At 46.5% G+C, this 25246-nt stretch overlaps 1 protein-coding gene across 4 annotated transcripts in view; it reads right to left on the bottom strand.

Moving 5' to 3' along the window:
- LOC135457322 (lethal(3)malignant brain tumor-like protein 3) overlaps positions 1 to 25246 on the bottom strand; it is a 43081-nt gene that overhangs the window by 6237 nt on the left and 11598 nt on the right. For all 4 annotated transcript variants that reach the window (XM_064731850.1, XM_064731853.1, XM_064731852.1 and 1 more), the window contains exons 4-19: positions 24603 to 24660; positions 23469 to 23557; positions 22253 to 22357; positions 21491 to 21626; positions 20915 to 21006; positions 19828 to 19979; positions 18985 to 19061; positions 16700 to 16785; positions 13003 to 13113; positions 11739 to 11853; positions 11544 to 11643; positions 10570 to 10746; positions 9137 to 9268; positions 8693 to 8754; positions 5897 to 6063; positions 1342 to 1404 (exon numbers count right to left, since the gene is read on the bottom strand). In XM_064731850.1, coding sequence (XP_064587920.1) covers positions 1342 to 1404; positions 5897 to 6063; positions 8693 to 8754; positions 9137 to 9268; positions 10570 to 10746; positions 11544 to 11643; positions 11739 to 11853; positions 13003 to 13113; positions 16700 to 16785; positions 18985 to 19061; positions 19828 to 19979; positions 20915 to 21006; positions 21491 to 21626; positions 22253 to 22357; positions 23469 to 23557; positions 24603 to 24660 — 1722 coding nt within the window. The remainder of the gene's footprint in view (positions 1 to 1341; positions 1405 to 5896; positions 6064 to 8692; positions 8755 to 9136; positions 9269 to 10569; positions 10747 to 11543; positions 11644 to 11738; positions 11854 to 13002; positions 13114 to 16699; positions 16786 to 18984; positions 19062 to 19827; positions 19980 to 20914; positions 21007 to 21490; positions 21627 to 22252; positions 22358 to 23468; positions 23558 to 24602; positions 24661 to 25246) is intronic.

Here is a 25246-nt window from a genome sequence, read left to right as displayed (position 1 = left end):
GCAGCCTGATTCCCCCTGAAAGGGAGGCAGCTCTGGAGCAGGTAGTGATTACAGACCTGCCCTTTCCAGTCACTGCCACGCAGGAGGAGTGGCTCCAGCCCTTCCCTGGAGCTCCTACAGTCACACAGGAGAGCTCTGAGGACAGAACCACAGAACCATGCGATGGTTTTGGTTGGAAGGAACCTTAAAGCTCATCTTGTTCCACCCCCTGCCATGGGCAAGGACACTTTCCACTATGCCAGGTGGCTCCAAGCCCTGTCCAACCTTCTAGGATGGGGCAGCCACAGCTTCTCTGGGCACCCTGTGCCAGGGCCTCCTCACCCTCACAAGGAGGAACTTCTTTCTAATGGCCACCCTCCTTCAGGTTAGGGCCATTGCCCCTTGTTGTGTCACTCCTCATCTAAAGACCCTCTCCAGCTCTCCTGGAGCCCTTTAGACCCTGGAAGGGGCTCTGAGCTCTCCCTGGAGACTTCTCCTCTCCAGGTGAGCACCTCCAGCTCTCCCAGCCTGGCTCCAGAGCAGAGGGGCTCCAGCCCCTGGACCATTCCTGTGGTCTCCTCTGGATTCACTCCAGGAGTTCCACATGCTTCTGACACTGGTGCCCACAGCTGAAGGGAGCTCTGCAGGTGAGGAATGACCCGAGCAGGACAGAAGGGAAGAATTCCATGCCCACGAGCTGCCCACACCATGAGATGAGTCCAGGACAAGGCATCTGTGCAAATTCATCAGGAGCTCCTAAAGAACCTCCGAGTGATACCTGCATATAAGGGGAAGCTGAAGCACCCAAGGGATCCCTGTTTGTGATGCACCTACAAAGCTGTGCCAAAAACCAGCACAGCCACCCCCTGTGCCCTTGGAGGTCTCCCAGAGGCCATGGTGAACACACCAGGAACGGGACCAGGGCCCAGCCCATGGCAGTACTGACAGGACACTCATCACACAGGACATGCTCTGACTTTCCAACCTCTGCTTGTCAAACTAAAGGTTCCCCTCCTGCTTCCAACGATTCCTGGGAAACCCTGAGCTTGCCAGGCTCCCCAAGGAAACAGGAACATGTCCTTGTTAGAGGCAGCAGATGAGATCCTCGCTAACCATTCCAACAGGGCATCTCTAGAGCAGTGCCAAGCCCATGGCACAAGGGTCCAAGACAGGATGTTAAGCAGAAGCTCCATGATTGGAACTGCATGGGAAATTTTAAGCAGCAAGATGCAATTAGCCATGGTGGAATTCAGCTCCATGCTGAGGCTGCCACTGCTCTGCTATGAAAGGGCTGAGCAGGTCTGAGCTCTCTGCTGTAATTGCAGGGATCTGCAGCACAGGGTCTGGGCACACCCCACTTACCTCTTCCCTGAACACAGATGCTTGCTCTTTGCAGCCAGGCAAACGCTGGATAAAACTCACCACCTGCAATTGCATGTAAGAGAAAGGAAACACAGACAATTAAAATGAGACATCATCAAGAAAAGACCTCTAATTTGTGTATGAGAATTCCCTATGCAAGAATGTTTAAAACTTTAATACTCAAAACTCTCACATTAATGAAGGCTATAGATTGAAAACATTGCTGGGTTGCTGCTGCAACTCCTCTGCATATTTTGGTTACCACCAGTAACTGCCCCTATTGCCATTTGACCATTTCTCTCCCTGTAAGAATCCAGCTTTTCCACTCTTCTAGAAGGTTCTCACAGAATAAACATTATTTTTCCAGATAAAAAGCTATATATGGCTTAGACTACTTTAAATTCACTCACAATTCCACTTTCTCTACAGTACTGTTGGAAAGTAAAACAAACATGAAAAAAGGATTTAGACAGTTTCCCAAGATGACATGCCTCTAAGAGACAAGATAAACCAACTGAATGAGCACTGCTGGTTTACTAACATGCAAAGGCAGAAGAGCTGGAAAGGAAGATGGAAGGCAGAAGAGAAGGAAAAGAGTTTTGGTTTAATTTAATCTGTGCTGGGTGCACAGGATCCACAGAACCAAGAGGATTAAACAAATAAAAGTTAATTTTACATTTCACATTAGGGAAAACCTTTCTAGGCAAAGAATCTGTTAACATTTGGAATAATCTCCCTGGACTCAAGCAAGCAGCCCTGGGGTTACATTACATAACACCAAGGAGTGTGAGGAGCAGCCCTGTGTGCAGTCGAGGATGACTTAATGTGCATTGTCTTCTCCAGCTGCAGCTTCCCTGGTTCACAGGAGATTTGTATATTGAGGCGTAATCAGATCAAACATCTCCTGTTAATTGGACGCTCCCTTGCAGGAGCAGCTCTGCTTCATGAGGCGTAACCATGTGAGTTGCTGCAGATGTGACATTTCTTCCCTGTACACAAACAAGCAGTTGGGAGGGGTCACTGTCAGATTCAGGCTCCTTTCAACTCAAAATTGTCAAAGTCTCTCCTAAATCACATCCCTGTACCTCCAGATCATCCTACCCCTAGACTTGGAGTCAATCCCTCCCCTGCAGTTCCAGCCAGGCAGGAATGGGGCTCTCAGAGTGCCCTCCAGGTTTGCTCTGCCCTGGCAGGAGCAGCTCTGGCTCCTGTGGTTTCTGTTATGCAACCTGAAAGCAGAGCATCCCTCTCCTTCGTCCTCCTCTGCCCCTCCATCTTAAAGGCAAACCCTAAAATCCACATCTCTGTTGGACAGTGACTCCAAATTTTCTTCTGCAGAAGTGTAAACTATTAATAATCAATACCAAAACACTACTGTCCTTTTGAGTCCCCTGTCTGCTAACAATTAAAACACAAATGAAAGTCTTTCTGCCAGGTCTGGCTCCTTTGAGAATTTACAAGACAGTTGGACCCTTGGGGCAAGAGCTGAGTGCTCCTCAGTGTCTGTGGCACTGAGAGGCTGGCAGACATCTCCAGGGAATGAATAACCTGGGCTTGCCTTGTTCCTGCATCCTTCCCTGCACAACTGCTGCTGGCTACTGTCACTGACACGCAGTGACAAACCTTTGATCTGCCCCAAGGCCTTTGGAGGGACACTGCAACCACTGGAGAGGCCTCTTGAGCAAAGCAGCCCTGGGGTTCACCAGGAATGGAGAACAGAGAGGGAAGAAAGATGCAAGAGGACAGAATGGGAGAGAAGGTCCCCTGGACATGAGACAGACCCCAGTGAGGCACAGGGACCTGCCTGGCTGTCAGTGCTGGGGAGGAGGGTTCCCAAAGCAAGACAGGGCAGCTGAGGGAGGCTTGGGAGCACAAGAACAAAACACCACAGGAATTCAACACAACTCCACAATACTGGCAGGGAAGCCTTGAACCCTGAGAAAGGCTGAGACAGGGAGGGCTCAAAGTGAGGGTGGGACAGGTGTTGGACAGGGAACATCTCAGAGGGATCAGAGCTTTTCTATAAGAAGGTACAAGTCTGCTGGCCCTTCCTGCTGTAACCATCCCATGGCTCAGAACTGCCTGCTGGAAACTCTTACACTCCCCAAGCACATTGGGGAAGAGAAAGGGCTTGAAAAAGAGCTTTGTGCAACCCTGAGAACACCCTGGAAACTGGACAGCACCCTTGTGGAAGGCGCTGATGTGTGGCAGACACACTGGGATCAGCACAGGATTGATGGGGACCCGGCAGCCCCACACTGCACTCCTCCAACAGCGCCCGCAGGCCGGCCCCTCTGAGGCCACACAGGGGAACTGGCTTAACTGGAATTCAGAAATCCACTTACACTGGGCACAAGGACAGTCCCCCCACCCGGGGTACTGGCATTTGAAGCAGGACTAACTAATGAACAATACAACTCCAGCACATCTTAATGTTCTTCTATGAGTCAATAATCTGTGCTCTGAAAACATGACAGGAAGCTTTCAATAAATACCAAAGCTGCATTAAAGTAACTACTCTTAGTGACTGCTCAGTGTTACCACGACTTTCTTAGCTTGAGGGCCCCTAAATGCTGCTACTGCTGCTGCTCTGCCATTTCAGCTGCTCCCAACCAGCAGAGAATTAAAGGAACTTCTTTTTTCCTTAATATCGGTTTTATAAAATTATAAAAACAGTTCTTCAGCCTAAAAACAAAGGAGAATTTTACACCCTCATCACTCCTGTTTCAGATCAGCACAGGACTCCTTTGGACTCCTTCAGGACTCCTTTGTACAGCAGAGTTCAAAGCACAACCCAACAGCAAATGCCTGCCCCACAGGAAGATGTTGGGAGCCCAAATGCCAACAGACCAAATGCACTTTGGACACCCTAAAACACAGCAAGTCCTGCTGCTTTCAGCTCCCAGATCTGTGGCTACATTGCACTGCACATGCTGATCCTGCAAGTGCTCAGAGAGAACCCAAATTGACTCCTCTGGGAATTTGTGATGAACATAATTCAAACCAGAGGCACTTTACTGAAATTCAAGATAAAACCTGTAATGATTTCAGCCAGTACATTGTGGTGCTGCAACTGAGCTTTTTAATGTGCCATTCACACTGCTACTGGCAGCCAAAAGTTCCCCAGTTGTTTCAGGCTGCAGCAGAGTTCAGTTTATTCTGGGTTTGAATCACTATATTCAGTGCCCTGCATCCATGTCTGTGGTCCCTGCTCACACTCATCTGTTATCAAACTAATATCCCAGTTAAATTTACCCAGCAGTTGCTTTAAAGGTCAACTGCAAAGGACAAATTTTATTTGGCTTGGATCCTGACACTGTACTCCCATGAAGCGGCCTCCTGTTTTATCCAAAAGAAAGAGATTTTGATTATCATGTCAGAGGATTATCTGCTTCTGACTTTATTGATTTCATAAAAGACCTTTTGGAAAATCATTGGAAGCTTTCTCAAAAGGACAGGAACAGTAAATCTTTCAGAATTTTTTTTCCTCCAGAGTATGAATTTAATTCTAAGACATTTTTATTAAAAAGAGCAAAAAAACACAACCAAAACCCAACACTACCACCAAACCACAACAACTCAACACAAAAAAGGACCAGGTTTTAAAACATCAGCACTAATTGCTCTGTCCCTTTTCCAGCTGCTGTGGTTCCCATCTCCCACATCACTGCAAATCCCACCAGACTCCTACCACTCCTCCAGCATGAAGAGCAAAGTCAAGATAGGATTCATTCGATGTTAAGAGGCACTTAGGGAAAATGCACTTTCTAAAAGTCTCTGAAGATCCTCTCTGCATCAGGAGCAGCAGTACCTTTTTCCTGCTTTGCAGATTCTCTGCATCCTTGCAAGCACAACTCTATAGCACACTTCTCTGGAATTAAATGCCCTGCAATTAAGCACCAGGATCCAAATTATAACCATTTCCCAAGCACAGAGAGAAATATTATTTATGCCCAAGGCATCGAGGCAAAAACCAACTACTCAGCACACAAAACACTCTGGCTTTTTCACACACCACCTAATTACAGGAGACATCTCAAGAGCTGCAGAGACACATCTCCAGCTGCACAGCTACCTCTGCCAGAAATCAGGTCAGGCTGTGGGCATTTTGTTCCCAGGGAATCAGGCAGGGAGATGCAGCAGGAGTGGGCATGCACAGTGCAGTTTGGAATTCTCTGCACTGTAAAAGTGAATCAGCAGCAAAGTCACAGGAGAGGGGGAGGGAGATCAGAGAAAGGGAATCTGCTGTCAGAATGATGCTTCAGGCCCGAGAACTGAGAAATCAAGGGGTAAATAAACAAGAGGGAGGGAGGAAATCCTTTTGAGGGCAATAAGCTGTGGATACCAGAGGGTTAACAGGGGTACTTCCCCTCCCTGATAAAGGGTCTTGGGTCTGACTTCCAGCTGAGTCAGCTGTGGCACACGCACAGCAAACAGAAGAGCACTGCCTAGGAGAGGGAAGGAAATAAAGATGTCTCCCAATAAGCACTCCAGAGGAAGAGTGCTCTGGCATTCCTGCATCCTGGGAGAGTGGAGCAGGGAACAGGTAACTCACCTCCTCCACAGTCCATTTGGCAACTTGTTTGGCTGTCAGGCCCGAGACCTCCGGCAAGAGCCTGCAGTGCTGCTCCCAGAAGAGGTGGAGGCGATGGCTCGGGTTAGAGGCCAGGGAAGGCATGAAGATAGACTGGTGGAGGGCCTGCTGGAGATCCAAATCAGGGCCTGAAAAAGGAAACAAGGTAAGTCAGAGACAGGCTTCAAGTAGGAGCAACTACAACAAAGCAGGAGGAAGGGTCACAGCCTGGAGGGGAAAGCAAGACAGGGTGAGCAGAGGCAGGCACAGCTACTGTGTGGCACACAGAGCTCTCAGGACGTTCTCCCCCTCCCGAGCAGGAGACAGGGAAAAAAAAGGTAAGATTGCCAGGCTGGAGGCTTTATCATTAGCTTCTTCCCTGGAAAATGATGTCATGCTGCTACCAGAGAAGATGTTTGCAGCGTTTTATTGACAAGGTGGAGGAATTCTGGTAACAGCATCCTCGGCTGGGAACTGATGGCACCGTTCCAGCCCCTGCTGTAGCCAGAGCTCTGTGCTGCCAGCGTGGCCTGGGCTGACTCCCCAGGAGACTCCCAGGCCAGGAGTGCTCAAGGTACCTCCAGACATCAGCTCCCTCCTCATGTGTCAAGTGAAGCTCGGAAAACCAAGGCAAAAAAGAGAGGAAGGAATCACCCCTCCCTAATGAGATCACTGGAGCAGTGCAGAGTCACGGTCCTACAGGGACGTGCTGCTTATACAACAGGAAGCCAGGCAGGGATGGGAGCAGGCTGGCAAGTACTCCTCTGGTTTTCAGTGGCACGGGGGTCTACCCCCGACCCCCCCCACCCCTGCAGGCTGCCCAGCGCCATCCCGTGGCATCCCCGAGCATTCCCACTGCATCCCAGCCCTCGGGAAGGCTCCGTGTGCCTGGAGCAGCCGCTGCTCCTGCTGCCTCTGCTGCCCCTGCTGCCTCTGCTGCCTCTGCTGCCCCTGCTGCCCCTGCTGCTCCTGCTGCCCCTGCTGCCCCTGCTGCTCCTGCTGCCCCTGCTGCCCCTGCTGCCCCTGCTGCCCCTGCTGCTCCTGCTGCCCCTGCTGCCCCTGCTGCCTCTGCTGCCCCTGCTGCCCCTGCGCCCCTGATGCCCTGCTGCTCCTACTGCCCTGCTGCCTCTGCTGCCCCTGCTGCTCCTGCTGCCTCTGCCCTTCTGCTGCCCCTGCTGCCCCTGCTGCCCCTGCTGCCTCTGCCCCTCTGCTGCCCCTGCTCAGCAGCTCTCAGTGGGCTGAGGTGTAGGATGTGGGGGGTAATCAGTCACTATGTGGAAAGCACAGAGGAAAATGGCAGAAATACAAAGAAAAAGCAGATTCCCAGGGCTTGCCAGCTGCCCCCTAGCTGAAGGGGAAGCAGCTCTGGAGGTAAAGCCTGTCCTAGGGAACAGTCACTGCCCTGGCCTGAGAGCCCACTCAGCTCATCTCCACATCCCTATTGGTCATGGTACAGCATCAAATTTCTAATACTGAAACCAAGGGAGGATAAATAAAGCCTGAGTAAGAACTGCTCAGTTGAGGAGCTCCTGGTGGAAAGCGGGCACAGGACCTGCTCCATGGGAGGGCTGTTACCCCTTCCTTCCCTGCTGCACTGCTGCACAGGTGGGGACAGACAGCACCTGGTCTTGTCCCCACCTCCTGCTCCAGGAGGTCCCACTTGTGCCCAAGGTCTCCCCCACTGCCACATTCCTGCTGGGTGGGCATTACTTCCATCTCAAACCAATTCCTTTTCTCCACTAAGCACAAATCCTTGGACTAAGCACCCAAACCATGACCTAGACAAGTGACTTTCCCTCTGACAAAGAAGTAGTGATCTCATAGTTTAAACACAGCTGAGAGGAAAGCTCTGGGTAATTGTGAAATTGCAGGTCAGTGGATGATTGCATTTCCCTCCGTTGATTTCCATCACTCCATGGAAGGTGAATGTGAAGGGAGAATGGGCAGCTTTCCCTGCCAGCTGCAACTGCAGCTTGGAGCCAGCAGATCCCTCAGCTCTGTCTGCAGAACTCAGCACTAGGTAAAAATGAGTATTAAAAAAAAAAAAAAAAAACAAAAAACCAACATCCAGGCACCTGTCCCAGTTTGTGCCTGCTTAGCTATTTTTGATTGGAGACTTATTACCATCTTAAATCCTCCTAAAAGCCTGGTCAGCTCTGTTCTCTGAAATGGCTTTTTATAGTAAATCTGAAAGTTAAGCATATGGTTTGCTAAAGTGATAGCAGAAAGCTGCTCTGATAACTTAACCTGTCACATACCAGGAAAAAAAACACCACTGTTTTTCCATTTAGCTTTTCATTTTCTTTTTAATCCTTAAGAGAACCTTTAAAAAGTCCTCCAATGATTCAGAATATGTTTCTGAATACCCATGAGGGTTTAAAAAAAGGGGTTGATGGAACTTAAACTATCTGCTAAGTTCTGAGCAAGTCTCCCTTGAGCCCTGAGCTGGCTCTGTCACAGCCTGACAAAGGTCACAGACTGTTTGGGAGCCCCTTGTCACTACAGGGGAGTTTGCAGTGGCACAAAGACCAGTGCAAACTTGTCTTCTCAGTTAATAAATACAAGGCTCCACTCTACAAAGTATTGAATCTTTCACTTCTAAGTAATTTTACCCTTTCTCCTCATTTTAAAGGAACTGCCATCATCTCCAGCATGTGCTTTCTCTTGACTGCGGAATCAAAGACAAAAAAATCTGTGAATTCCGAATGCTCCTTGTGACTGTGGGGATATTGCAGAGACAGGCACACACACAGAAAGAAGGAATAAAACTTAACCAACCTTTCCCATTGCTTTCCTGTTTCACCAGCTGAAACTTGATATAGGCATGTGAGCACCCGAGCCTGAAAGCAACAATTACAAAACATTTCAGAAGACACAGAAATGAATGTAATTTCTTCTCCATACAAAGATAAATGAGATTTATAGAAACTAAAAACTTTTTCCTCTTAAAATAAGCAATAGCTTCATCCCTGACATCTCTCTGAGCTAAGGGCTGTTCTAATAAATTCATGGCCAGAACTCAGATCTGAGTTTACTGCAGGAAAGAGAGGGCCCAAAACAACAGGAGGAAGGGAGACTTACCAAGTCATTCTAAAACACTCTGCTGCAAAACTTCAATCAAATTGGGCTGTTTGCTATTTACATCTTTATTTCAGATACAGCAGCAGCATCAAGAAACACTATGGTTAATGCATGAAAATTCATCACAAAAGTTGTGTTTACGTTTTTGGTGTGGCTTTGATGGCTGCAGAGGAATCCTCCTCTCCCCAGCCTCGCTCCCGACTGTCTTCTGATTGCTCTGATGGAGTGTGGATGCTGCTGTGACACCACTTTTCACTGTCTGGTGCAGATTTTCTGCAAAGACAGATAAATGACAATAGCTGAGCTGACATTCTCTGTTCCCTTTTCCCACAGGAGAGCAAAGCTGGCTGTTCCTAGCAAGTGAGAGCAACAACCACCACCTTGTGGCAGAACCTCCCTCTTCCCTCCATGAGTACAAAGTGTTTTATTCCTCTTCTGCAAGGACTGAGGGAGTTTAAGGGCAATAATTCAGCCTCTGTGGACTCAGGCTCTGATCCCAGCAGCTACAGGAAACCATGGTGAAAGCAAGAGATTTAGCATTTCTGAATCCTGATACCTCTGGATAACATTTAAGAGTTTCCATTACTAAGTTTGATGCATAAACTGAGCTACAGAGCTGGCCAAGGGAGGGCAAGCAGCAGGATAATACCAGACTTACAGGCTGAATTCAGACATCCCACTATGAGGAAATTAAATACTTAGAAGAAAAGAAATAGATTACAAATCTAAAATGCCAATTATTCTGTGAGAATTCAAAATCTCCCAAGAGCTTTATGGTAAGAGTGCTATTGAAATGCACACCAATTTTGGTGTGGAAATTAGGGAATGAAGATGCCATGAAGGCTAGGGAGGAGAAAGAGGCATTCATTCCTTTTTTCTGGACAAATAGATCTTGGAAATGTTATAAATCTAAACAAATAGATGAACTTTAAAATATAGATAAGCCGTCACATACAACAAAAAATTAAAGTATTGCTGGAGTTTGCCCTAGTGAGACTGGATTTGTGAAGACTAAAAATGATCTCAAAAAAAAATCCTTCATATTCTGGTCTGTCCCATGACAGGTTTAGCTGACTCCTGCACTCCAAGAACCAAGGCACAGTTTCCTTTCCACAATGCTGCTCAGTTCCAAGATTTTCTTGTGAGAAAACAAAGCATCTGAGAGTGCTCAGCTTGTCTGCTGCTAAGTGATACACACAGAGTGCTCAGCCAACTCAGAGTGGATCACAGTTACAGTTTAATAGTGCAAAATAATCTTGGCTTGACAGTTTTAGGACAGGAAACAAAGGAAAAGAACATATTTTAAATTGAAACAGCAAGGAAAAAGTTATGGAGACAGAATGCAATTTCCTTTGTTGGAATGTGACCAGAGCACCAGGATTAAAGAATCAAGAAACTTATTAAGGCATATGAGGGTATAGAAGTGCACTGCTCTGTGTTAGGATATACTGGGGCACACATCAATATTACAGATAAACTCAATGCTCTGCTGTGTTGCTGCCAATTCCAGTGGTTTTCACCCTTGTAAATGGTTTTGCTCCCCAGCACCTGGCCAAGAGCACAATGCAGCTCACCTGGATTGTGAGGAGTCGCCCTGAGAAGCCTCCCTTGCTCCCTGCAGTGGGCCAGGGCTCTCCAGCCTCCTGCCTTTCTGCAGGATGCTCCCAGGGGAAGGTCTCTCCCCACTCAGCCGGTCCTGTAAGAGGTTTTCTCTGCTCAGGTTCACATCAGAGTATGGGCAGCCAACTAAGCTGTGATGGAGAAACAAAAAAGAGACAGGACAATGAAAGCTTTACAGTCATACAGTATTCCCTACCTCAGGAAGCGAAATCCATCAAAAACCCAGAAAAAAGGAGGCCATCTCAGGAGATGCTGTTATCCAGCTCTAGGTGTGAGAAAGCAGGGACCATATGGCAGAATTTAAACCTAAAGTCGTGTTGTTAAAGAGCCAGCACAGAGGACAAGAATTCATCCTCTGTAACTTGCTTATTGGAACAACATTTCATGAATCAACAGAGTTCTGCGACTTTTAGTCTGAAAAATTCAAAGCCCTTTGCTGTATTATAAACTACCAGGTCTTCTGACCTTCCACTTGAGATTGTTTTCTTGCTCCTAAAATAATTTACTTGAGAAAAAGCTTCCTCTTCCAAGAGCAGACAAGAAATCAAAAGGCAGAGCACAAAACATAAGCAACCTCTCCTCACTTATACTTTAACATCCTTCCCATGCCCTCTCTTTAACTGTCTCGTTGCATGTTGTTCTTGGGTATATTATTTCACAAATATAACTCCTTCAGTACTGCTGGAATGTAGAATCTGGAGTGAATGAATCTGTTTGCATTGCAGCTATCATGATTATAGTGGTATAAACAAAATTTATGATCAAACAGCCTGCTTAGACACAAGAGGGAGCTGCGACTGCAGTTATAGCTATCTCCAGAATAACTACCCTGAGATCATTTCAGTGCAGTGCAGTTGCTTGGTGCTGCATCATTATAGTTATTGTTGTTGTTGCTGTGGTTGTAGCTGCTATCATTGTCACTACATACGTGTAATGTGTTCCGTAGCGGGGGCCCCGCACGTGCCCGATGCCCTGGCAGCCTGGAGTGGGACACGCCTGTCCCACTGCTCCCTCTGCATCTTCAGCACCTGGGAGCAGCAAAAAAAGGGAAGATAAACAGATTTGCACACGAAGAGCAGACTGCACTTAGGAGATTATCCAGCATAACAAAAGCTGTATTTACCTAGAGGAACTTGCAGGGCGTGTCCAGTTTTGTCACACCAGCCTACAGGATGGATGTCAGGGCTGTCTGCATCCACCCAGAAATCGTAGTGATGGTCCCAGCCATCAAAATGTATCTGAAAGAAGCAGAAGTCTCAGGGAAAGACACAGTTCAGGGCATGACTCAGCTCTTATGTTAACTTCCCCCTTTGTTTCACTTTGCTCAGCTTGGGGCTGATTCATTCAATCTTTCAGATCAATTTTTCAGTCAGGCGCAATCATCTCTGTGCTCAGTCTAACTCTTTGTTTTCTTGCATCTGTGTTTCACAGAATAACCAGGTTCTGGTGACACAGTCTGTCACCCAACAGCCCGTGGGATGCTCTAACATGCAAAGTCCAAAGCTATGCAAAAACAAATGCTTATTTGTTTTGTTTTCTGTGGATCCCAAAATACCATAAAAGCCAACAAGTTTGGTGAGTTCTGCAGTGGACAAGCTGCAATTTTCTGCTGGATGAAGAGACTGCAGTAGCTCAGATCCAGGTCAGGTTAACAGAGACTGAGGATCACTGGAGTTTAAAGGCTACTGGGTTGTTCATGCAGGAAGGTTTCAGTGTATGAATTGAGTATCTTGCCACTATGGACTGGCAAAGCTTGGCTTTTGTTCACAGCAATGAGACTCAAAACCAGCCAGATAATGGGGAGTGAACTCCACTCCTGCCCACGCAATCATCCTTTAGGAAGGAGATCTGTGGCCATGGAGTCTCCATCAGTGCAGCCTCCACTTTAGCTGGCTCATACTTAGTTTCTCAGAAGCCAAAGCACAACAGATTATTTGGGTAACATATTTGCATGAAAAGACTAGGTTAAAATGCATTTATGTGACAAATTTGTACTGGAGAATGATGCTGCTTCCCACATGTAGCAGGATTTAAATTGCTCTGGGTTTCCCTTTCCTGGTAGAAAAAAAACACAGGCAGCTTCCCCAGCAGAACACTCCTGCTGCCATCAGTCACAGAGATCACAGGGAGTATGCCAAGAGAGGGGACATCTCACTGTCGAGTGTTAGTTCAAAACAGTTACGTTAGAACAGTAACTGACACCAGGCCAATTCCATCAGATTTCAGCAAAACAAAGCAACAGGAACCAATTCCAGCTGGGCAGGCCCGGAGGCCACAGCAGCTGCCAGGCTGTTGTTTGCTGCTTCTTGTTCCCAGGTGTTGTTTTCCCTGCACTGCCCATCCCAGGGTTCTCAGCACAGGCTCTGCACTTGGCAGCAAGGTCATACCTTAACACGATGGTTGTCTCTGTCAGTGATTGTTGCCACTCTTATCAAGATGGGATTTCGTCTGTCCACAGCCTCTAACTTGGTATTAACCTGGAATCCGTGAGGAGGACGCTGCAAGAGAGGATTGTAAGCAGAATGCTAAAAAGCCTTGGAGTTCAGAGCTGGCACCTGCTCTGAATGAAATGTGCTCCAGTTTCCATCCACCCCTGGCTGCCTTTGGAGCTTTGGGTTATCTCACATGGCACACTGTTCAGAGGCTAAAATCAGAGTTCCGAAGAGAACTTAGCTGAGTGTTTGTCAGCAGCCCCAAACTGCTGGAGAGGCAGCCTGAGGTGGCTCAGCACAGAGGAGCTGTCCCAGGCAGAACAAGAGGCCTTTCCCTCACAGACAAAAGGCCAGGAAGCACAAGTGGCTCCACTGACACAGCCTCCCCAGGCTGACAGCACACCTCCCACACAGCAGGGACATGGTCTTCTCTACAAGAGGAGACTGAGAAGGGAGAGATCTCAGCAGTCCATATGAGTTTCTCCAGGGCAAGTGTCAGAGGATGGTGCCAAACTCTCCAGCAGGGCCCAGTGACAGGAAAAGGAGCAATGGCCCTGAAATAAAACACTAAAACCTCAACATGAGGAAGAACTTTTTGTGGAGGCTAGCAGAGCACTGGAACAGCTGGCCAGGGAGGGTGTGGAGTCTCCCTCTCTGGTGACATTCCAAACCCACCTGGACGCAAAATTCCAAAGCCACCTGGGTCACCTGCTCCAGGTGACTCTGCCTTGGCAGGGGGTTGGAATGGATGACCTCTCTTCCAAGCTGACTATTCTGTGATGTCACACCAGTCAGGACAGTGGCCAGTTCTCCACTTTTCACATCTGAACACACCATTGGCTGAAGCCTCTCTTCACTACCCTACATCCTCCCTGGCACCAGCTACAGCTCCTGCCTATCAGTTATCCTCACTACACAGACTGCTCCTTAGGACAACACCTGTGCTGCTCATGAACTACTGCTGGGAGCTGCTGTGCTGGGGCCCACAGCAGCTCTGGCCCTGGAGCCTCCTGTGCAAATGTTCACTCACCCTTTTCCTCAAACCCTGAAGACTTTGGGAAAACTCCAGAATGTTCTTTGACCTGATGTGTGCACCCTATGTAACCTCTAAGCAATAGACAGCTTTTACCAATTTTTCCATTTATCTGACTGCAAATTCCTCCTCTGACCTCCTCAGCAGGAGGTTATGGATGCTCATTCAAAACATGTCTCTCTTCACTTCTGCACACAGAGGTGAGGGTTTTAGCAAGAAATGATGAATTGTCTATTTGAACATGACCAAGTTAATGAAATTATTAAAATCACTCTTCCCTCCCAGTCTTCCTTACCCTTATTATTACCATTGGCTGGGGGCAGGAAAGAGGTGCACTCCTGAGCTAAGGGGTTTAATTCCACACCTGAAGCTCCTCTTTGGCCATTTCACCTGGACACAGACATCTCTCAGACACTGGACACACCACAAAACAGACAATCTATACTGCTTTTATTTTCAAGAGCATCTTATTGAACCAGCCAACCTTGTGTGTCCTCCCTGAAGAAGAAGCTGTGTTCAAGGTCCAAATCCTGCCCAGAAGAGGAGCCAGGCTCTTTGCTTAAGCCTTGCTGAAGGGTTGCTGCCCTTTTGGCAATAGCTTATGAATGTTCTGAAATTGCCAGCCCAAGAGGATAGGCTGAAATAACAATGCTTACATTGGAGCTGTCTCCTGAGTTTTTGGGTGGAGAGGGCAGAAATCCAGACCCAAGACCTGCTATTTGTGCTGATGACCTGTGTCTCCAGACTACATAAGACAGCTCTTTAAAATTGTTAAAAGCTAATTCAGTGAGAAATGCCTGTTCTGGCTCTCAACCCGCATTTTTATGTACTGATTTCCTGTAATTGCTAGCTGGAATAATAATAATTATTTTTAAAAAATCAATAGCTTTGCCATTTATTTGCACTTCAGTCCAACCAAGCCAGAAAAAAATAACGAGGTTTGATCTTGAAGGAGTCCTACTAACTGCTGATATATCAAATATCTTTTCTATTTTGTCTCATTTTTGAAACACAGTTTTAGATGCTAATTTGCACTCTAGAGTTTCATGAGGGCCAGAACTGGTCTTCCTACTCTTCTCCCAATACCTGATGGAGCCTGATACCTGACGGAGCCTGATACCTGACGGAGCAGAACAGTGGCTGCAAGAATGTCTGGAAAACAGAAAAGAAGGCAGACAAGGCAGCTGCATCCCACTTGGGAAGACACTTCACTTTGGAAGAATCCAAAGAAGGGAGTTCTGGGTACTGAACAGGCTCCCTGTCCTGAGCAAAGCCTCTTATGTTCAGGTATCTCTCACTACACTTCAGACCCTGAAAACCTGAGGGAAGAAGCCACAGAGGCAGATCTTACAGAGGACTTGGGCTGGGAGTTTTAAGTTCACATTTTCCAGCTCTATTGGGATTTCAAAAAAGCTCAGTCCATCCTTGGGGGCAACAACTGTGTCCCACTGACAGCTCCACTCCTCATCCTGCCCCTGGCTCCCAGGTGCTTCCCAGCCATGGGAAACCTCAATGCCAGGGATGTTTTGGACATGCAGCATATAACTCCAGATAAAGCCCTACTGTTCTCTGAAGAGGCAAAAACTTCTTTCACCTCCCTGACACCACTCTGCAGCCTGCACCAACCTCATGTGGGCACCTGCTGAAATCTGGCAATTATCAAACCTGCCTCGCTGAATTTTTGCCTCTCTTATCTGAGGCCTCCCTGATTGATTTTCCTTCTCAGTCCCAAAGACCTTTCCACAGAAATACACAGGAGGGCAGCAGGTATTAACCTGCAACTCCCACTTCAGAAAAAGGAACCAAGACAACTGTCACGATGGCAAAGAAGAGTTTTTAAACATATTGCAAAGTTTAGCAAGGTGAGCCAGCAGCATGGAAGGGGAAAAATCAAATTAAAAGTACACTCATTTTAGAGGCTTTTGGTTTGTTTCTGCTCACAGTGAGACTCCAGATAAACACACTGAACTGCAATGAAAGAAACAAAACTCACTGTCTCAAGGTTGAGAGAAGCACCTTCACACTGAGTCTGTAAGATGGTCTTAGGGGTTTGGCAGAGATGCTCTTTCATCTGTTAATACATTCATTTCTGTGGAGGGCACAGCTGGCTCCTCCCCAGAAGGACCATGATCTGTATCAGCACACATAAATCCTTGATATGAACTTCTCTACCTTAATTCCAGCCTCACTAGCCAGGGAAGTACAGATTTCCATAACTGCAAGGTGAATTTTAGAAAAGGTTTTTAAAACTTCATGCAGAGGGGACACCAGATAAACACATTCTTTCTCATCTCTGTGCCCTCTATCAGGCACTTCCCACAAACCTCTGGAAGCCACTGTGGACTGAAGGCTCTGCCCTTAAATCTGCTAATGGAGCCACTGAAGATACTTAGTCAAAAATCCTTTCAAAGTCAGCCTTCCATAGTATCAAAAAACAAAAAAATCTTGTATTTTGCTCCGTGTTTTTGTTTTAGCAGCATTGAGATGATCTTAAACTCAAAGTTAACCACAGTTTCACCTTCCTCGCACAGATAAAGTGAACTATGCTCAAATAAAGCCTCTAACAAAAAAGGGTGGAAAACAGCACCTGAGCAAGAGCAATCAAAGATATTCACCCACCAGTTTAAAGGCTCTTGCAGGAGCTGCTTGGGAATTAGTTTCTTCCAAGTACTTCTCCCATGAGAAGGCTTTGGAATCCCTGTGTCCTGAAAAAACAGAGAATAAACATTTCTGTAAGAAAAACCCCACATTTACTGTTACAAACTGCAAAAAGGCAGCTCTGTGACACTGTAATGATCACTTACAATGGATGGTGACCTCTTTGCTCCTACCCACCACCTTCAGCACCCAGAGCAGCTCTGCAGTTCCCCAGTGTAAAACTGGGAGCTCGAACCCTTGCGAGTTCACTTCTGCACAACTTAATCAATTCTTACCCTCTAAAGAAAACTCCAGTTGTGAGCTAGTCAGATGATTCTGTGATGTGCAATGGCATTACAAGTTAATTTCCTGTTTTATGAACTACTCTATGTGTGAGCACCTATAAGACTGCAGAACCTTCTCTCCTGCTGCCTGCTCACCCAGGCTCAGTGAACCCAGCAGCCTGGAGAGAAAAGGCTCCTCGGGTGTGCTGCTCTAAAACAGTGCCATGTCTCTCCCTGGCAATTACATTGAAGAAACTGCTCCACGTTTTTCCTATTTCAGTAATGTTTACCCCCAGGACAGGCTCTTTTTGGCAGCAGGGTGCAGTGACTAAATGCTGAGCACAGTCTGCAAACTGCTGCACTAAGTCCTTCAGCAGAGAGAGCAGAACTGGCTGCAGGTTTTGTGGGGGCACAGGAAATCCTGATATCAGCAGAGAACTGTAGAGCCCAGCCCTGCTGAACCTTCCAGGAGCAGGGACAGATGAGGTGCTGCTGTGAGGGAATGTCCACAAACCCTTCCACATCAACAGTGAAGACACTGAGGCCAATTCCCCCCATGCAGAGGGATTGGGCAGTGCTTCCTGCTCCACTGAGCCTGGAACACAGCAACTGCAGGAATTCTTGCTCCAGGGCTGTCAGTCTGACAAATGTCAGGCCTAATTTTTTTATGTTTGCTATTCTTAAGCTGAATGAGCACTTCCAAGGCCTGAGAACAACACTGGTTTCCCTGTACGTTCTGTCCTCTCTTATTTGCCAACATTCTCTTCATTTACCAAATTCCAGTACAGCAGAAAAAGATGTGGATTAAGTTACTCCTTCATTTCCAAAAAATCCATCTAGGAAATCATTAGAGCATGGTGCTAACAATGCCAAGGCCATAGTTCAATCCCTGTATGGGCCATTCATTTCAGGATTAGACTGAATGATTCTTGTCGGTTCTCCCAACCCAGAGTATTCTGTGATTTCCAGAAATTCCATCTAGGAAATCATGGTACAGATCCCTTTTTCTCCCAGCTCACCCTGAAGGAAATGCTGGAAATTCTCACTTTCTCGCTTCTAAAATCAAATTCAATTATAAATTACCAAACCCTGTTCCATTTTGTCCTAGCTTGCAAGATGTGGCTGGGCTGTGTGTTCTGTGCCCACCTGTCAGAGCTGGGGCAGTTCTCTGCTGCTCTTGGGGCAGTTCTCTTGATCTCTCCCACAGCCAATCCTCCCTCCAGGAGATCTCTGCTCTCCATGGCCACTGAGTGTCCCTGCAGGGCTGATCCAATTCCAGCATCCCATGGGCAGATGCTGCGCCCAGGGCAGGAGCCAAGCATTCCTACCTGGATCCAATCTGAGCCTGGCACAGCACAGCAGCCTTTGCCCCCTGCATTGCCAGAGGAGCAGCTTTCTGCTGCCCTGCATGGCCAGAGGGAGCCCAGGCCCATCTGCAGCAGCCCTGGAGCTGCAGAGGAAAACTCCCCCCTTGTGCAGGATCCCTGCTGCAGCAGAGCCACAGCTGGCACTGCAGGAGGGCTGAGCCCCCATGGGATGGGGCTGTGCCACAGCCTGAGCCACAGCGTGCCAGGGCCTGCTCCCACTCTGGCAGCGTTGTTTTGTATTACTGCATTTTCATTTTTATATTTTCTTTTATTTTTTTTTTTCCTAATAAAGAACTGTTACTCCTATTCCCATATCTTTGCCTGAGGTCCTTTAATTTTTTTTCAAAATTACAATAGGAGGGGAGTGGTTTACATTTTTCATTTCAAGGGGTACTCCTGCCTTCCTCAGCAGACATCTGTCTTTTCAAACCGAGACAGATTTCTTCAATGAACTATGAAACAACATAAATTGCAGTGGCAAAGAGTAGGAACAACATTGTTCAGGCAGTAAAGAGTTCTGAAGCGAACCTGGAGCTTGCAAATATGTAATTATGTGGAAGATATAGTTTGCAGGTTTTCTGGCTGAGGCAGAAAGTAAGTCTCACTTGCAACCTACCAGGTGGTGTTGTCAGTGGGGTTCCAGTTTCTTGGCAGTAGCCAACAGGACGGATATATGGGCTGCTCGTTTCACACCTGCACCAAAGAAGGAAAGTTGGCACCAGTCAGATGGAAAGCAAAAAGAAAGGCAGGATTTCAAATGCTGTCTGATAGGCCTTTGCTGGGTGAGCAGATGCTTTCAGTGGGCGTGATCACGGTGTAGAAGACAAGCACTGCCTTGTTAGAATGTGTAACACTGGGTTTTCAAGGCATTCAAGCTGTCCCAAAAGAAAGGGAAATACAAAGTAAATCTTGAAATGGTTTGGTTGGGAGGGACCTTAAAGCTCATCCTGTTCTACCCCTGCCATGGCAGGGACACCTTCCACTGTCCCAGGCTGCTCCAAGCCCTGTCCAGCCTGGCCTTGGGCACTGCCAGGGATCCAGGGGCAGCCACAGCTGCTCTGGGCACCCTGTGCCAGGGCCTGCCCACCCTGCCAGGGAACAATTCCTAATTCCCAATATCCCATCCATCCCTGCCCTCTGGCAGTGGGAAGCCATTCTGTGTGTCCTGTCCCTCCATCCATTGTCCAAAGACCATCTCCAGCTCTCCTGGAGCCTCTTCAGGTACCACAAGTTTTCTTACCTCCAGTGCTTCCCAGCCAGCTCAGGCAACCCCCACTGGCTCTGCACTGAGCTGCCCAGCACACCAATGGGAAGGGAACTACCGGGCAACTGCTCTTTGTGAAAACCCCAAGGAATTATTCAGATGCCTGAAAACTGATATAAGATCCCAGCTTTAGGGCCTGCATGTAAAACAAAGCCAGTCTACCTTCAGCCATGTATCAGAAATAGAGTCTTTTACCAGTAGTCATAGCTCTCATCCCAGTTATCGAAATGGATCAGCAGCCGGTTTTCCACCATGTCTGTGATGGTGGCAACACAAACCATGGATGGGTTCTTCTTGTCCACTGCCTCCAGTTTCATTCCCAGACGAAACCCAGAAGGTGTGACAGGCTAAGGAACAGGATACCAGGAAAGAGAAATCAGCCACATTCTTGATCAAGCCATTGAAATCCCCATTAAAAACTCCTTTGATCCCAAAACCCACAGAACAAAACACGCTACAGTGACTATCAAGGTGTTTGCAGACAGGATTTTCCATGAGTTCTGGCAATGACTATTACTAAAAAAGAGCTAATGTGGCTCAAAAAACAGAATTTCCAGGTACACTGACCACTGCAGCCTCCCAGGCTGAGACACCCTGCAGTGATTTACTGAGGACAACGGGCATTGCACATCCTGTTTTACTGGTGGAAAAGCTGGGTGAGCCTTCAAGGAGACAAAGTGCCTGAGTGGGAAGTAGGGCAGAGCTGGGCCCTGATCCCACTGGAGGCAGTGACTGTCCATGAGCAGCCTCCAATCCACCCACTGTGGGCTTTGTGCCATCCCAGTAACACAGAATGGGATGGAGATTTCACAGCAACTGAGAGAGCACCACTGGGATGCTCTCTTGGAAGGATGACAAAAGCTCAAGATCCACAGCACCATAATGAATCGCATGGCACACATGAGCATGCTGCTGGAATCCAGGAATTATTTTGGAAATTATTAAATTACATGAAAGTGACACAAATATCTTGACTGCAGGGGCACAGTAAAACAGACGGTTGTAATATATTTAATAAATGTTTCAGTAAATCTTTTCCTCCAGCATTAAGGAGGAAGGAAAATACAAATTCTTTCTCTGGAATGTCAGTGACTGGGGAAAGGAAGAAAAATTGTACTAATTTTCCTTCTAAAAAATAAAACACAGCACGAAGTAGTTTGCATCTGATTGTACCATGGCTGTACCTCTGACATAAGCATATTAAAACCACATAAATATTCTGGTCAAAACTCACTTAGCACCAGACCTATTGAAACCCCTTCTATTCCATATCACCACTTACACTGCTGAGGGTCTTAAAAAGGCTTTTTGGAGCTGCTTGAGCTTTGCAGTTCTTCAGATAGGAAGTCCAATTAAATTCTCCCTCCTTGAAACCTAGGAAGAGAGAAAAAAAGATTGTTTTACATGGCCCTGGTACATTCTGGTGGGTTTTTCAGAAATGGAAATTACCTGGAAAGAATATGAACTTTGCATGAAAACTACCCTGCTATGATCTCCAGGAGCTGTGCATTTCAGCTAAACCAGCTCTCTCTTATTCACCATAATGTCCAATCATTAATCTCAAACTTCAAATGTTTCTAGAAATTGAATGCAGGAAAGAACTGAACGCAGAAAATAAGTATGTTCTGAAGCACAGAGAGACATTCAATCTCTGCTGTAACTAACAATGTCAGTCTTTAGGAATATCACAGAGAAGATATTTTGCTCTTTTGTGAGTCACTGTGTTAGTTAAACCTCTTCCCTTTAGCCCCTCAGATCAAGTTCCACGATGAAATCACACTAAAAATGAAATATGCAGAGCCAGGACCTCGTCGTAGAATTTATGGTTTCTTGTACACCGCTCTATTTTCTGTCATACCTTTAGGAGGGAGCAGCTTATGGCTTGTTTTTTCACACCAGCCCACAGGGTGGATGTCTGAGGAATCAGCATTAGCCCAGAAGTCGTAGCACTCTGGGTAACCATCGAAGTGCAGTCGCATCCTGTACCCCTGGACCTACAGGGAGAGAAGCTCTGATTATCACCAAGGGTCACAAAGGAGAAAAAGAATCACTTATAAAACACTCCCTCATGTTTGCACTTACAGAGAAAGTAACTTAGGATCTCATTTCTTTCTCAGAAACTCTAGCTGTACTTTAACTTATTTGCTCTCCCAGTTTCCATCTTCCTCTTTCCCCACTTCAAACAGCTGGAAACAGAACTGGTCAGTGGAACCTCCCTGAGCCCCTGCTCCATGCCATGAACACATTCCTGGGGTACAAAAGCAGCCCCAGAACTTAATTGTCTACACGAGATCAACCCAGATTTCACATAACTGAAGCTGCATAAAAGCATTCTGACTTGTTTATATTTACTAAATCTTGGGGCCTCGTGGCATTGTTCTTTTTCATACTCCTTCACTACAGGCAATTAATAGGTTTGCTATTCTTAGTTACAAGTGCAAAAATCTGCCAGTAGGATTTCAGGCAAAGATCCTTAATTACAGAACACCTTTCCTTCAGTGTCACCATTAATTAACTAACTAAAGTACCCTTACTCTTATGTTTCTACTTTTTCTTGAAAAAAGAAATAATTCTAGATGTACATGGGACTTTTGGAATCAAAGACAAGAAAAGCAACTACCTCAGCAACTGTGAGAACACAGAATCGAGAGGGGTGTTCAGGATCCACCCCTTCCAATTTCATTCCAACTTTAAATCCATTTCGGCCTTGTGGGAATGACTGATACTGTGAGGGGGGAAGAAACATTTGTTTTTAATTCCTAAAGACAAAATCTATTGCAGAGCAATCATAACATACTTAAGGCTTCAATTTTTATATTTCAGGTTTCAAAAGCTCAACTCGGAGAAGAAAATCCCACCCCAAGTGACTGTGGCTCCAACAGACAGGTGCAGGCTCAGGGATCAGTAAGGGCACCATCACCTTATTTCACATTTACTCATTATTCTAATTAATCTCTCAAAACCACTGCACTGTTGCAATTAGTTACGAACGCATCTTTGAGCAGATGCAGAAATGAGCTCTTCTCAAACACAAAAGAATCCCCTTCCCAGCTCAGTGCAGAATCAAAGAGCTGGGAAAGCCATAATCACTTTGTGTCAGTCCAGACCCCCACCAAAAGGTAACTCGTCAACTTCAAATGGCGAAAGGGACAGGGCAGGCTTGATCTGCAGCCCAGTTTTACAGTTATTCCAGAAAACATCAGTGGTTTTCATTTATCTGCAGTCTTAATCCAAGTGAGACAGCTGAAATACAGCGAAAGTTTAAAAGCACCCTGAACTGGGGCTGCAAATGACCCAGTGCAGGATTGGACCTTCCTTTCAAGCTCCCTCTGGGGGGACCAACAGCCCTGGGCTCTGCAGAGCTCACTGGAGCTGCACATTTAACTGGGTGCAGAGGCAGCTTCACCGAGGCTGGACGGGGCCTGTGGCACTGCCACGTGGCTGACACAAGCCCACCCTCCCTCCTGGCACTGCCAGCGTGCCCACACCACTGCCTGGGCAGCACAGCACAGGCTGGGAGGGCTCTGCTCAGCCCCACAGGACATGGCACAGACAGCAGGCTGTCCCTCTCCAGCCTAACAGCCACGGGGCCAGAGGAGAGCAGATCCAAACTGCTGCTGCTCATTTGTGGGATTCAACCAGCATTTTGTACACCCTGCTTTGGGATGAGATGCCCAGGGCAAATGCCTGTCTCCCTGGCCTACTTGTACCAAAACAACTCAGAAATACAAGTGCAGGCTTAAGGGTGGTCTGCAGTCCCACCTCATCCTGTGACTGCCAGTAAGCCTGTAATGTTGCCTGAGAAAAACAGCAAGAGAGTGAAGAAAGCTGCCAACCTCTCTGAACAGCTTTAGGGAAGCAGCTGGCATCTGTTCCTCTTCCAAGTAGGAAGACCAGTTCCATACCTTCTTCTTTCCAGGAAGCACTAATTAATCAAAAACAACAAGAAAATGAACGCTTCTCTCTGATGCCTCCTGCTCTGCTTCTCCTCTCTTCTTCTCCTCCTCCCTTGTTTGCTGTGGCACCCCAGAAGAGAGAGTGTTACTCAACTTCTGAGGAAAGGTTTTGCTTTCCTTCTCTGCTTTTGCTTGCTTTTGGAAAGTCCAGCAATAGGAAAACTGTGCTCATTTCCTCAGGAAATGAAAATTTATTGTATCACAGGTCAAATGAACTGTGGCACCTGGACCGCTGGCAAGCTGCCCATGGAAAGGTGCCAAGGAAGAGTCTGGACAAGACAGAATAACTTAAAATTGTGGGAATGAATTCCTCCTCCTGACATTTCACAGAGGAATAAGGGGTTAAATATAAAATAACAGGCAGCACAGAGAGGCACATAATTGCAGCTAAAATAAGCCTAAAATAAAATAAATTAAAAACCAAGTGATTTTTTGCTAAGTTCAGAATTTTTTTTATATACACACATATATTTACAACCTCCTAATAATACAATGCATCTAATAGAGAGGCAGCTCCCAGATGATGGAAACAACTTGGATTCATTCTGGTAGAACCACAGTCATACACACAGAAAATTACATTCTAAATGTACATTAAAACTCTCCCCCCCAGTTACATACTGACTGATTTAAGGTATATAACACATTTAACTCATATTCTACAATCAATCACATTGTTTACAATTTATTTTTTACTTAGCACTCTAGGCTGTGACTGAAGCTCTCCAAAGTCAATGAAAAAAAGATTCTTATTATCTTCAGTGAGCTCTGGATGAAGCTGACTCCTTCCAGATCCTTACCCTGTGTCCATTATGCAGGCAAATCCAGGATACTCCTGCTAATACATCTCTGAAGCCGACAGTGGTAAGAGGGTTATGGACGCAATAAGCTGTTCTGAATGTGAAATGAGCTCTCCTGTCCTTTATTCTTCTGTTTATTATTATTCACTTTATAATAGCTACTAAAAAAAAAATCTATAAACATTAAAGAAAAGAGACTATGAGCTTAGCTCACCTTGTTTTATTGGTTTAGTGTTTCTGCGGCTTTTCATATTATTTGATTTATTCTTCTCCTAGACACAGATATGTTAAAAAGAAGTTTAGCAAGATTGTTTTTCCTTCCCTCCAATCATCTCACAATGCAGGTACAGTACAGATGTAACAAGTTACTAAAAGGACTGCTAGCCAGCATTGCTGTCTCTTTAACAACCCTGAAAGAACATCAGGAGGGACTGTTACACAGATAACGCTGATCTTGGTATCCCAAAGTGCTTTACAAGTTATTAAATATATGCTACTGAAGTTCATTTAAATGTTAAAGAGCAGCACAGGACCAAAATCTCCATTACAATACAGAGGATTTGCTTTCTGCAATGCAGGATTTGCTGCTCACATCAGCAGCCTTACTGGAACAGTCCTTTTTCCTTTCCCTTTCTTACATCCATCTATGCCAGGGAATGGATACAGGGGGGAAAAAAGGAATTCATGAAGCCCTGAAGGAAGCAGAAGCTTCAAGGAACTCCTGTCATAGATGAGCACCCCAGACAATGTGGTCTCTCTGTGTCACACTCCATGCCCAACCCTCATTCCAATCTCTTCTGTGTGTTTGCAAACTCGGGCTTGATTCCTCCCAGGCCATCATTTGTCAGAGCAAACCAA

Source organism: Zonotrichia leucophrys, chromosome 23, assembly GCF_028769735.1.
Source record: "Zonotrichia leucophrys gambelii isolate GWCS_2022_RI chromosome 23, RI_Zleu_2.0, whole genome shotgun sequence".
Classification (NCBI taxonomy): Eukaryota; Metazoa; Chordata; class Aves; order Passeriformes; family Passerellidae; genus Zonotrichia; species Zonotrichia leucophrys.
The sequence above is the reverse complement of the archived record's forward strand: the minus strand, read 5'-3'. Positions and strand labels throughout refer to the sequence as shown.